The sequence below is a fragment of the Dicentrarchus labrax genome, unplaced genomic scaffold, assembly GCF_905237075.1.
Source record: "Dicentrarchus labrax unplaced genomic scaffold, dlabrax2021, whole genome shotgun sequence".
NCBI classification, from domain to species: domain Eukaryota; kingdom Metazoa; phylum Chordata; class Actinopteri; family Moronidae; genus Dicentrarchus; species Dicentrarchus labrax.
In genome coordinates, this window is record NW_026136707.1 from 19,765,928 (window position 1) to 19,779,828 (window position 13,901).

The 13,901-nt window shown below is 37.6% G+C and overlaps 1 protein-coding gene and 1 long non-coding RNA gene across 2 annotated transcripts; both read left to right on the top strand.

Moving 5' to 3' along the window:
* Window positions 1-28: 28 nt before the first annotated feature.
* Window positions 29-5,748, top strand: LOC127366879 (uncharacterized). The gene is made up of 6 exons (XM_051406241.1): window positions 29-293; window positions 913-1,046; window positions 2,037-2,239; window positions 3,203-3,350; window positions 3,836-3,958; window positions 4,054-5,748. The coding sequence occupies exons 2-6, from the start codon at window positions 947-949 to the stop codon at window positions 4,101-4,103; spliced, it is 624 nt and encodes a 207-aa protein (XP_051262201.1). The 5' UTR covers window positions 29-293; window positions 913-946; the 3' UTR covers window positions 4,104-5,748.
* Window positions 5,749-12,419: 6,671 nt separating this feature from the next.
* Window positions 12,420-13,311, top strand: LOC127366908 (uncharacterized). Its single transcript, XR_007885407.1, has 4 exons — window positions 12,420-12,448; window positions 12,740-12,814; window positions 13,058-13,082; window positions 13,226-13,311. It is a non-coding gene; the product is annotated as an uncharacterized LOC127366908 (long non-coding RNA).
* Window positions 13,312-13,901: the final 590 nt, after the last annotated feature.

A 13,901-nucleotide genomic window follows, 5' to 3' on the forward strand; every position in this document is an offset into this window, starting at 1 on the left:
AAGCTCTCCACGTTCCTTCAGGTGCCTTGTTGTTTTGAACCTCCCACCTAGAGGGAGGATGGAGTGAGATGAGGAGAGTCAGCATTATGTGGAGACAGTGACAGCCTCTTCACTGTTTTTGTAGACACTGGCCGGAGATATATGTCCGACTAGAAAGTGTGGAGAAGGCGTCAAGGCATCTGAGGTGCTCATTTCAACAATACATAGGATTTATTTTTAAAGGAGCACTGTCACAACCTTCAAATAAGGAATCTGCCTGCAGAGCTGCTGGGGAATTTCCAGTTCATTTTGCGGTTAGTGTTAATAATTCAGTTTTGGTTTTGGGGACAAAATAGTCAGGATTATGGTGATAGGATTACAAAACCGATTTTAATGACTGCATTAACCAGGGATGTGGAAGCTCAGTAAAGAAAATCTAGTGTACCAAAAAATAGTGATTTCTTGTATGTTTCTCAGAAACTGTCTAAATGGCAGTGGTGTGACATCAGTAATGATTATTGTGCAGGAAATGTGCACAATATCGTTGTGCTTGTTATTTTATTTTATATTTTGCTATTGTTGTTAAATCCAACCAGTTTGAAACATGAAAATTGTCTATAAAAGTCAACGTTATTCATTCCCAATTCATAAGACCCAGGAATCAGTGGAGGTCTAAAAAGGGGAGAAAGAGTTTCAGGATTAATTGTATCATTTCATGGCTCATATGATGTTTTTTTCATACTGATAATATAGTGAAGGTACTGAATCAGAGTTTGACTATCTCCTAAAAAACTGGTAGCTTTTTCATATGAAGCAGTGATACAACTAAAATCATTGAGTGTAAATGCACATGAGGACTCTTGTACTGTTGCATGTATTCTTTTCCTTTAAAGTTGTATGAAAAGTAAAGTTAAAATGTTCAAACTTTTGCAGATTTATAATAAGAGAGACTGTTTGAAGAAAAAGAATGGAGAAAAGAAAGAAAGGAGAGATGAGGAGGAAGAGGAAGGTTCCTTATATCTGCTGGCTGCTGCTGGCTCTGCTCCAAATCACCACACCTTCCTCAGGTAACTAACCACAGCCATGATATCAAAATATCAGATTTGATGCTTAAAGTTTCTAGTACTTACCCACATTAAACTAAATGCATTCATCACAGTCATATTTCAATGAATAAAGAATTCATAGCAGGAAATGAACTATGTGTAGACTGTGAGGATGTTTTGCAGTCTGAGACTTTCAGTAGAACTTTAGTGACTGGGGGAAGACCAAGAAAATCTTACAGGGAAACACAAGTTTACAGTCATTAGAATATTCAAATGTTTATGAAGGCCGTGAAGGGACTTTGCTTAAGCTCATATCAGTTGCAGTAGCATTCAGTTCCTGATTAGCATCCCAAGGACAGGTGCAAATGTGTTTTTGTACATAACAACAACTCACCTCAACAACTGGATTTCAGTGCTTCCTGATATATATATATATATATATATATATATATATATATATATATATATATATAATATTAGTCTGATCTAAATTGTTCTCTTTGTGTGACAAGAGAAAGGTGAAAACATGTTTTACCAGGATATTATTTTTTTATTTTTTTATTTGATAACCAAATGTTCTAAAAAGGAATAAAAACATTCATGTTTTCTTCCAGGTGAGGTTTAATTTGTCATAGCACAGATTAAAATATGCATATAGCTAAAAGAAAGACATGAGAGTAATGTCAAATAATTTGCTAAAATATTTATACCTTGTGTTCAGAAGGCATGCAGAAATGAATTCTGGGAAATTACCAGATTTTTCTTTCATAAATAATGAGCTGGAATTGAATTCAGTTATAATAAATGGAAAGTGTTTTAGTGCTATATATATATATATATAATATATATATATATATCACTGGGTGATAAATATGCCTTTAATTATGTGTAAATGCATACATTGTTAGAATTATTAGTAATAGCATCCCATTATTTCCATGTTTGCTCTTTCCTCTTTATCTCCCTCTCACACAAACTCACAACACTGTCAACACTTCTTCACTGTTGCAGCTCAAGACACCAACACCACCACTTCAGCTGCAGCTCTCCGTTACCTCACACGCCCAGTTGACGTTAGAGTGGCTGTGGGAGACCCTGCGGTGTTTCTCTGTGGAGTGCCCATAGCTTCTCCAAACCTCACATTCACCTTCTACAGGACTCAAAAGAACTACAGCCTCACCTGCCCTTACGGCTATACGGAAGACATCCCCCAGGTGAGGCAGTCGCCGTCTAACTCCATATTTACTCTACTGCCTCACTTTATACTCACTTTTTTCTACTCTTCCCCATAGTAACTTTATCTTGCCGTCACAGACACACAAACCCAGTGTAAACTTAGAGGTTGCATTAATTGTTTTACTTAAACTGATAGCTGTGTTTTTTTTCTAACTTACTGTTAGATTTTATAAATTGTTAACACTGTGTAATATTTTTTACCAAAGTTACTGCATTACTACCACCTGTAGATCAGTGGTATAGTGTGAAACCACTGGCAGGAATGTGTGTAAAGACAAATTTGTGACATCTCAACTTGATTGGAAGTCAACCCTGGTCCTGTATGCAACTTCTACAGTGCACAGACACTGAGAATGGATCTTACAGTGAAGTAGGAGACAAAAAAATTACCAAATTTACATATTCATAGATTCTGGATTTTTTGAATGAGGTAGAAGGAGGAGATGCCTTTTAAGGATTTTAATGTGGAAATTAGACTTTTCTGAGGAAATAACATTTCAGGCACACGCTATTGTTTCAAGCTGACTATTTGAATATATGTCTTAATACATGTCTTGAGGGGATATTTTAGCTTTTAAAGAAAAACACTGCCACTGTGGACCAGTGCAACTGTAACAAAAACACATTGAATGGATCTTCCTTAAGAGTCACGAGTTTTATTCTAGTTTAGTTCATTAGTAAAGTTAAAGTTAAAGTTAAAGTATTAAGACATAAATGTGTGAACATTGCAAACTCGTTGTTGACTGAAAGCCATTACCATCAGTGGCATATTGACCATCCATCCATCCATTATCTACCCACATATCCTGTGCAGGCTGGGTCAAGGGGGGCTGGAGCATATCTCACATCATGTTCATATATTCTTTTTTAATTCATTATTCTTTCTTACCTGTCCTCTCTTCTGAACCATTCTGCATACCCTCCCCTGTCTCTCTCCTCAGGCTCTCTATGGAAGTTGTGAAATGAAGAAAGGAGAGTCATTGGCTGTGTGGACCATCAAGGGAACTTCGTTCTCCGACAATGGCACAAGAGTCGTGTGTCAGCAGTCAAACAACATGGAAACCCATGCTGCCATCCTACGTGTCTATGGTGAAGTCTCATTCTATACACAGCAACACTGCCTATTCCCTTTATTAGATTTGGTAACAAACTATAGCTCCACAAAAGGCAAGCGACTGCCAATATCATATCTGGGAGAAATAGAACATACATAAAACCTTTTGTTTTGTACACATCTATATTTTTCTCACCATGTTGATCACATAATAAATACACGTTTAAATCATAGTTATTCCTTTAATTTACTTACTTGTACTACATGTAAAAACACTGATGGGGGCTCAGCCCTGCTCTCGCGTCTGAAAACATCCTCTAAAATAATAAGTAATCTTCATTTTGTTTGTGTGTTTTCTTAGTGCTTTGTTATTATTTTTTTAATAGCAGATATACTGTATCTTTTACATTTAAAATAGAAAAATAAATGTTTGATTTATTAGTTCTCCCTTCCATTTGTTAAATCTGGAAATATGATTCACAAGGCATAAAAGTTTGTGTTCATTCCTCTTCTCTCCTAGATAGTGGCATCAGCCAAGCCATTCTCATTGGCTGTACCATCGGGGGTTTCTTTGGCGTTCTCTTGGTGGCTGGTCTATCGTACACCATGCTGCGGAGATCTGAGACCCTCCAGAAGTGCTTCAGTAAGTATCATGCTTCAAGTCACAGGTTAGATATGTAATATAATGACTACAAATTTAAAATTGATAAGTAATGTGTGCTGTGTTTGTGCTTTCAGGGGGGAAAGAAACAGAAGAAGATGTGGTCACAATAGTAACAAAGGATTAAAAGGAGGCAAAAGGACGACAAAGACTGTTTGGTTACTTGATGTTGCTTCATAGAACACATGCAAAGTTGTGTTCTCTATTCTAGAGAATTGAAGTAGAAATTAACTGGTTATTTTAAATCCTTTGACCGATCTGAGCGAAGTGAAAGTTGGATCCAATCCAAGTCTGGAGATGATGACTGAAATGTTTGAGGCCGGATCCAGACTGACCCCCCGATATCTTCAGTTCCTTGTCCTGCCTTCAATAACTGGACCCTGCACACATTACTCACAGTCAACGAGCTCTTCAAACAATTCACCAAGAAATGATTAAGCCAGAGCTCTTCCCCCACTTATGCAGGGTCACATGTGCACTGCCTTATATACTTTATAAATCATGTGTAAAATATGCTGCTGTGCTCACTAATGTGGCCAAACCAGTTTAGTCTGTGTGTGTGTGTGTGTGTGTGTGTGTGTGTGTGTGTGTGTGTGTGTGTGTGTGTGTGTGTGTGTGTGTGTGTGTGTGTGTGCGTGCATAGAAAGCAGTAGTAATTTACTTTAGTACTTTAAGAACTATTGAAAATGTCTGTTCATCAAGATGATTTTTAAGCTCTTATAAGAAGGTAGAAAAGTTACATAATGGGGCTTTAAATTGTTGCTTAGTGGTCACAGGGATGTTGTGAAAGTCCTGAGTAAGCTATCACAAAAACATTGCCTGCAGACTGGTCCCTTATAAATGAGGAATGGAAGACTAGCTGTCCTTTGTGCTGGTACATATGTTTTACAGCTGTATAACAACAAACTATTGAAGGAAAAATACTCACTGATGGATTCCAGTTGTGCTTGTAATACCAGTTAAATCAGCTACACTTTTCCAGTTTGTCCACTTGAGGGAAGCACTTACTCCACAGTAAACAAAGCCAGTCAGCTGCTGTAGATATTCACTTTAAAAGAACTGATTGTAAAGACTAAACACAATGACAATTTATGTGTCTATCACAACATCACAACAACCTTTTTGTCAAATGATTCAGTTAAAACTCTAATTGCTATTCCTTTCTTTGAAGTGATTTTGATGTGAAAATGTTTTTCTATGTATTTGCATTCTTAGTCAAGGAAGTAAATTGTCCTGATGCTTTTGACGTGGTTACACAGTCATTGTCTTTGCATAGAGGCAAAGCACATTATTTCTTAGTTCTACAGTTACCAAATGTAAACTTAGGGATGTCTTTGTTTTTTTTGCTGCTGTTGATGTTTGTTTTTGTGCACTTTATTCTTGTCTTTTAATTTCTTTAGATACTTTGATGATTACATTGCTGTAATATTCTCTTGTTTATTGATTGTTTGTTCTCATTTTCTAGATAGACTTACATTAAGAGCTTGCTGTAAGTGTGTGGCCCATGACAAAATCAAAGTTACAGGATGTCAAATCCAAAACTATATAGACATATATATATATATATATATATATATATATATATCACCAATGCAGATTCCTCTTATGTGTGTATGAATGTCTATATAATGTGTGCTTTGGCTCACTCTAGAATCAGACAACAACTTTGCATGTTTTTGTTGACTTCAGGCTCAACACAAAGTTTGTTTGTTCGTTTGTTTGTTGTCGGCCAGTTGGCAATTCAAGCTGATAAATTCTGCTTCAATTCAGAACTTACATGTTTATTTCTGTATCTCATCATCTGTACAACCTGGGTATCCACTGCATAATCACCAACATTGCTGCTGCATGATGATGTTTGCTGCTATTGTACAGAGTTACAAACTAAATGGTTTGGTTACTTTTCACGGTAACTTCTTAGATAGACGTGCTGCAGTTACTGTAATGTGCAACACCCTTGAAAGAGCAGCCAAAAGTATAGATAAAGACACATCTGAACGGTGATGCACTGTAACCACATGATGATAACTTTTGAGTATCTCTTGCTTCCCCCTGGTGGTGAACTCCTTCCATGTCGGCTTGTGTCAGGAACAAGACCTCCACAGTGTTTGGTGTTTCTGTCCTTTATCCTTCTGTTGATATGTTGTTTTATTGGTTGTTTGACACAAAGTACCAGAAACAATAGGAGCTGATGTCAATTAAATTAAATTAAAATATAAGTTAGAGGAAATGACCTTGGGGACGGTGTCCCTGAGAGCTCAGAAACAACAAAGAAAAAATGCTTCAAATACAGAAATCAAAACAAAATATAGACTCACTGCAAGAAGCCCGACCACAGCTAGGACCCAATTATTATATACACCCAAAAAAAATACATTTTAGCCACCACATGGATAGCAGACTTCCATAACTTCAAAGGCGTGTTCATCATCTGTTAGTGTCCCCTGGAAACAGTTTCTGTTACTGCTACTTTCAGTGTTTCTGTATTGGTTGTGTTTTCTCACTTTGCAGCATTTCTTTGATATTCTGTGCATGGGTTTTCAAATTGGAGAAGATTTTTTTCTTAATTTGCATGGGTATTTTTTAACAGCAGTGCCTTGAGTTCTCAAAATGATCTGAAACACATACGTTTGTGTTTCATGGTCTACCACAAGTTCTTTGGTCTTCCACGGCTCCCCCATTGTGTTAGCAAAGTCACTGAAATGATGCTATTTTACTACTCAAACACTAGTACTCTGCACAGTTGCTCATATTGGATAAAAAAAATTAACGTTAGAATTCAGCTCGGTGAGCACTAATATGACCACTGGTATTTTTGATTGTGGTCTTTATTCCCCTGACTGCGTGTTGTGACACCTGATAGAGCTGTATGGACAGCCAGCAACACACACACACACACACCCAGGGCAATCAGCAGGGGGGAATTCTGCCCCATCTTTTAGTTGATACAACAGAGGCAGTGTGGAGCAACGTGTTGACTCAGCTGCTCAGCTACACCTCGGTTCACTCCGTGATAGGTTTCTGTCATATCCTGGTGTCTGATTTCTTCATATTCCCCACAACTATTGAAGTCTTACAGTGATCAGCATACAGTATGACTGGCTACATTTGGTGTTTGCGTGACACAGGATCAAATGAGTGTGGTGCATTCAGAGTGGGAGTCTTTTGTCTTGTTCGTCATTTCTTAGCTCTGGTTGGGAAAAAAGTCCCTTCTTGTAACCTTGTCTAAATACGCAATACCCACTGTCATGTGAGGAAACCGTCAAGGCTCTATTTTCTTGAGTTTCCAAATGTGATTCTGCAAGGAAGATTAGGAATTACTTCCACAGGATGTTTCCAGAGCTAAGTGAAGCTCTGTTGCTGAGTGACTGGGTCTCTCTTACTGCTATGTAAGCTAACCTGTTCTTAGACCTTTAGTTTTACTGTTTATGGACAAACACCCTTAATACCACCATAACAGAGACACATGTGGTGCCATATGTGTTTGTGTGTGTGTGTGTGTGTGTGTGTGTGTGTGTGTGTGTGTGTGTGTGTGTGTGTGTGTGTGTGTGTGTGTGCCCACTGATAACCTACATTGTTCTGTGTGTGTTCTCAAGATGACCTTTAACTGACAATGAATTAGTTTATCTTGCTACACCCATCAATACCTGAGGAAACATGGGTTAAACTATTACAGTTAAAGTTAAATAGTAACAAGTTGATCATTTTGAGTCGAGTTAGAAAAAGAGCAGACGATAGACTTTACAACTTTTAGAAGCATTTTAACTGACCTACAACTAACCTCTGTTTTTACCACACTCGTGGTGGACCATTGAGACAAGAACATCACAGATTAGGTTTTATGCTCTGAAGCATTGATCTGATCCGGCAGGACCATATGGCGTCTCTTCTGTCTATACCTGTGAGATCTTTTCTTCTTTCTTTTTCAGGTCTAAAGGAGCTTTTACAATACAATTTACAATAATAATATCAATACAAATGCAGGAAAAAGCAAGATTATAGTGAAGTAAACAACAGCAGAAATGCAAGCAGTTTGTCATCCTGCTGTAAAAATGCAATCTTTTTATTTCTTTATAAAGCTAATATAATTGTTAACTTTCACTTTAAACTAGTTTCATCCTTATTGTTATTACTTTTTTTAAATAAATGTCAGGAAATCAGTGAGCCTTCAGTCTACTGTTAGTAAACTCCTTAAATGGCAGAGATTACAGTACCCTGGGTAATTTCATATATATTTAAACATTAACATTGTTGTACTGTGCCTAATAATGCCATGAAAATACTCAGTTGTGGGGAAGAGATGATGTGTTTCTCAGGAAAATAATATTGTAATTTTCACCACAGAAAGAAAAAACACTGAACATCCGCTCTCTATATTACCTCTAATTCTATCAGTGACGTGCCATTGACACAGGACAAAGTGACCTTTATTTAACCTCACTTAAACAATGTTACAGACAACTGGTGCTTTATGCAGACAGAAACCAGTGAAAACACATGGATACAGTGTGGCTGCAGAGCCCTTAAAACTCAGTTCCAGGTAATTATGCATTTAGATTTTGTTCCTAATTGGATATTGTGTGAATATTAATTTAATATGAACATTTTGATGGGAGTGAATAAGCCTGTAAAATGTATCTCTAGTCTTCTCTTCTCTCTCTCTCTCTCTCTCTCTCTCTCTCTCTCTCTCTCTCTCTGCCTTGTCATCACCAGTTGCCACTCTATCTGCAGCCAAATTGTTGTATTATCACTTACACACACACATATAACCACACATACACACGTTCAGCTACAGTACGTCTCTGTGGGTGTGTGTGTGTGTGTGTGTGTGTGTGTGTGTGTGTGTGTCATTCTCTATCTCCTCTGTCCACAGTATTATCATTTGTTAAGAGGCTGATGCATGCCTCAGCTTTGTGACAGGAAAAAGGTAGAAATAGTCCCAGATCAACACTGTCACACATGCATGCACTCGCATATTTCTGCAAACATGTATATATAAATAAATATAGGGGTAACACTAACAAATCTACACAGATACCATAACGTACCATGCTTAACTGCATGGTCATTAAAGTGAATTGAGTTGATACATGCAAGAACAAACAACAACAACTCCCAATTTAAAAATTGGTCCCTTTCAGGCAAGGTTGTGAGTTTTAATCAGTCCTGAAGGGATCCTTCCCTCCTGCTCCAGATTTAGTAAAAGAAAAAAAGGAGAATGCCTGTCAACCATAAGACCAACATAGTGCAATCTGTTCCACAGAGAGAGGAGCACTGGAGAGATACCTGTGATACCTGACAGAGCCACAGAGAGATCAATGAAGTCAGAGGAAGAAGGACAGAAATAGTGCACTGTACAACACACACTGTCATGCCCTCCTCCTGTCTTTCTGTCATCTAAAATTAAAGAATATGCTTAAAAAAGAAGTTAATTCTGCTGTATCTGGAAGGCTAGATGATGAAGATCATGTCTTGCTATGATCACAGTTTTTCCACTATTCATATTTTCCATGACTGATCTCCCCTCGGATTTGCTTCTTCACCATGTTGTTTAAACACAGACTTGTGACTGGTGTGTCAAAGCAGTCAAGCTGGAGAATTACAACTAGTGTAACATGGATTTAATGTTAAAATATATGAACATTTTACTCTGTGTCTTAGTGTAAGATTGAGCCTATTTCCAAGCTTTGTGTAAAGGAGAGGCCCACAGTCTAACTTTTAGAACCCCTGGTTTAGTGTATTAACCATAATTACAAATTACAATCACTCCATTATCCACATGCACACACACTGATGTTTATGAAATAACATTGCCACTAGTCCACTATATGTACGTAAACGCGGCGCCCCTGCCACTGTCACACTTTTACATTGGACACGTGCACACACTGAAGTTTATATCCCAAACAAAGAGGAGGAGCAGGCGATACGTATTCAGGTAAAATAGAAAATGCATGCTTTTCACCAAGCAGTGTCTTGGAACATTCACACACACTCCTCTGCTTCTGAACCATCCACGCAGGTAAGCAGAGGTACTATATGGGAGAGCAGGGCAGGATGGGATTCAGGGTTAGGGTTCAAGGTCACCTTTTCTTCAGGAACGTTGATGTTAAAGGTTTTGGTTTTTGTTTGATTATCATTTTTGCTGATGGTTTTAGTGTGAGAGCAGAGAGTGGTAGATAGAGGCCATTTGATGATTTTACTGCAAGATGAGCTTTTAAATTTGCCTTGGAGGAAAATATGAACAAATTGAATAGCAAATATTCTTGACATGACAAGTGAATTTCAAAACTTTTCTCCCTTCATTATGAGGCTGTATGTGATAAATGATAATAATGATAAATGTGCTTATTTCTGGTTAGTCTTAACAAAAGCAGCATTTTGCTATCGTTTGGTAAACCTTTTTTCTCTGACAGCAGTACATTTTCCAAATTGAATTTGGGTTTAAAAACATTTAAGAAGCAGAGCAGCACTGAAGTCGGTTAACAAAGGAGTGAAGAATGCAGGGGATGTTGACAGAACAGTAAAATGTTAAGGACACTGAACTGTAACATCCACGCTAGAGTGGGCCAACCTTATTATTGTGTGTAAATCACTTTAAAGCCAAGCAGAAAGCCCATTCTTCTGTGGCTCTCTCTCTTCCGCTGCTGTGTCATCTGAGAAGTGGGATGCATTTGAAAGACAAAGGCCCGTCTACAGTTTGACCTTGACTAATGTCATGCTAACTGATTAGTGCAATGACATTTTTTGACAGAAGAAAGAGGTCATGATTGAAGATAAGTGAACCAAAACTGCATAAGAAGTCTCTTATCTTTGTTTTTATTTTGATGTGAAATTCTTTACTCTGGGTACACCGCGTACCTCTTCTTGTCAGATTTAACAAACATGGAAAAAAGCAAACGTGATTTGTCTAGAGCTAATTCACTATGCTCTTTCTATGCACGGTTTAAATAACAGACAGGAAAAAAAATACTTGTGAATGGAAAACTAGTTTGAGCCAGAGTGAAGCAGAGCAGAGAAGAAATGCAATGAGTCTAACCAGGTGGATTCCCAAGGGTGTCCAAGGCCAGTTAGAGGTTAAAGTGAGGTCACTGAAAAGTCCTTTTGTATGCTCACTTTTCTCCTACCCTTAGGATACATTTTAAATGTCTGCATCAATAATATAAAACATATTTCAGTCAACTGTTGGCTTTTGATGATCTGCAAAGTACATACAATTGGCAGTTTACAATAATACTCTACTCTGAAATGCATGTTATAAAAAGCTGTATTTTCTCACCTATATGGATGTTATATAAGACATAAACTTTCTAAAGTTAGTGATAAATTCAATTGTTTGTATGAAGTTGAAGCTCAGAGATCACAGGTTCAGAAATGATCTTTAGATACTGTAAAGCACATGACGGTGTTTGACAGTTTGAGAGGTTTGAGTGGAGACTAAAGGAAAGTTGTCTGGAAACCTGCTGGGTTTTGCCCCAAGACAAAAAATGATCCACTGTTTACTCTCTAAACACCCAGAATGCATCCCTGCTGACGAGACACTGACCTCTCACACAACAAGGACACTTTGCCTGGGGAGAGGGAGAAGTACAGGCTTTGTTGCTTGTATGCACATGTGTGCCTGAGAAGGAAAATTGATGGGAAAAAAATCGACACTTCAGTTTTCCTCTTTGTCTTTTATGCTTTCTCACAATCATGTTCTCTCTCCCTCTCTCTGTCTTTATCTGACTCTTAGTTGTGTTGAAGATGGGACATCTCACTGTAGTGACTGTTATGGCAGGTAAATAAAATTGAAAACAGTCACTTTTACACATATATATCATTTCACGTCATCAGGGTCATGAGAAAAAAAGAACAAAAATGCACTTTACTACAAGGACAACATTTAAGTGGTCTCAAGGTTGTGGATCATCCTCCTTTCTCTTGGAGATTATGTTAGCTGACAGTTGCAGAAAGAAATTTTGACAAAACACAAACTACTGTACTGTAATTATAATATATACTGTTTATTATAATATGCAAGTATGTACATATTACTTTGTCTGTAAATATTCCAGATATTTTGTTTTCAAGAGAATTTAAGAGCATACAAAAGCTCACTTGTTCAAAAAGTACTCCATGACCCTGAAATCCTTCAAATCACTACTTGTTTTTACAAGAAAGAAAATGGCTGCACTGTAGCAATAAAGACAACTCCCACTGAACACAGTTGACCTTCTGTCTGTCTGACTTTCTTGCAGTGCTATTCAGCCTTTTCATGGAAACTGAAGCAAGTAAGGCCAAAACTACTTTTACGTAATCTTGTCCTGAGACTGGTTTGTTGAGAAACGGGTTTAGGAAGAAATCAAACACATTAAGTTCCTTTGTCTCTATTACAATGGTCTGTCACATTGGGTAATTGCTTGAAGTGAACCAATAACTTTTGTTATTTCTCCTCCTCTTGCATTTGGTCTGCAGATCCGTTTGTTTACAGTAAGTACAGACACTCGTATCTCCTAATATTATAATCTACTCACTCATTTATATGGATTATGTGCAGTATAATGTATTCACTTATATTATTACAAGCTGCATTTTCCTGATAACAAATCAACCACTGCAAAAATGACTGTTAACAAAGTCATATAAAAGACTTTTAGAAGCATGACTCAAATATGAGTTTATTAGTCCAGTTAATTTTAGAATATGTTTGCTTTGGATTTGCATTTGTGTTTAGTCCAGTGCACCAGGACCCTCTTAACCTCTAACATTATTGTCTAACAGACTATGAAAGGCTACGAATTGGAGGCCTGATCTGTGCCTGCTTGTTGGTGGCCGGAGGACTCGGCGTTATACTTTGTAAGTCCTGAAACCACACAGACAAAATAAGCCAGCACGGTAAAACTGTGGAAAAAATACTGAACTGAAACTGAGTTGAGATAGAATATAGAAATGAAAGACATTAGTTATTTATACTGAGCCATGCAGACCACAATAACAAGTACAATGTTTTCTGTGCATAATTTATGCAAATACCAAAGACATAACAGTGTATTGAAGTGTGTGTAACCTCAGTAACATTATCCTACTTTGCCTTCACAGACAACAAGTGTTCTAGGACGGACAAGTACGTTTTTCTCTTATACCTCCCAAAAATGTGTGTTTGTGTCAGTGTCAGTGACTTGTCCCCCCTCTTGTTGGCTCTCTCTTTGTCTTTCTTCCCAAACTGCCACGCTAACTGTCGCCCCGCCCTCCTCTTTTACCTTGTAGAAAAGGCGAAGATGACAACAGTGAAATCTGATACCGTGCCCGACAAACCAGTTTGGTCCAGGAGGAAGAGCTGACAGGCAAGGGGTGGAGAGATTGGGTGCATGGTGGGGGGTTGTACCTGTACAGACCTGTGCAAAGAAATACCATTGATTTAAAAAAACAGGTGAAGGGCTGCTGAAATTATGAAGGATGTAAAAGCGGTCTCAAAAATTGAAATGTCACGATGAAGCCCCCCCCTGTGTTTATTTGTTTTTAATGCTGAAATGTATCCAGCTCTGTACTTATATGGAAATCAGGCTCATTTATATTCACAAATTTGCTTCTCCCTGTACCTGGAACCTTCACAACACATTCAGCCTGTCTCACGTAGTGCTTAGTTTAGTCATTATGTTGCATATAGTTACTGAAATAGTGCATCATAAGGAACATAATGTGATGTGTAGTCATTATTTCCCTCTGTTCATTGTATGTTTTGCCGTATAATAAACTGTAGAGTTAGATTACCATGTGGTCAACCATTTCAATATTGACACGGTTAGAAAATATGTTGGAAACCTTTGGTGTGCACATCCAAAATTAAAATAAATGTAACTATGTTAAACTAAATTGTTGTATTGCAGTTGTTTTTTCAAATTAACTGGTGTTACTCTTTCCTTTAAGTTACTATTGTCATATG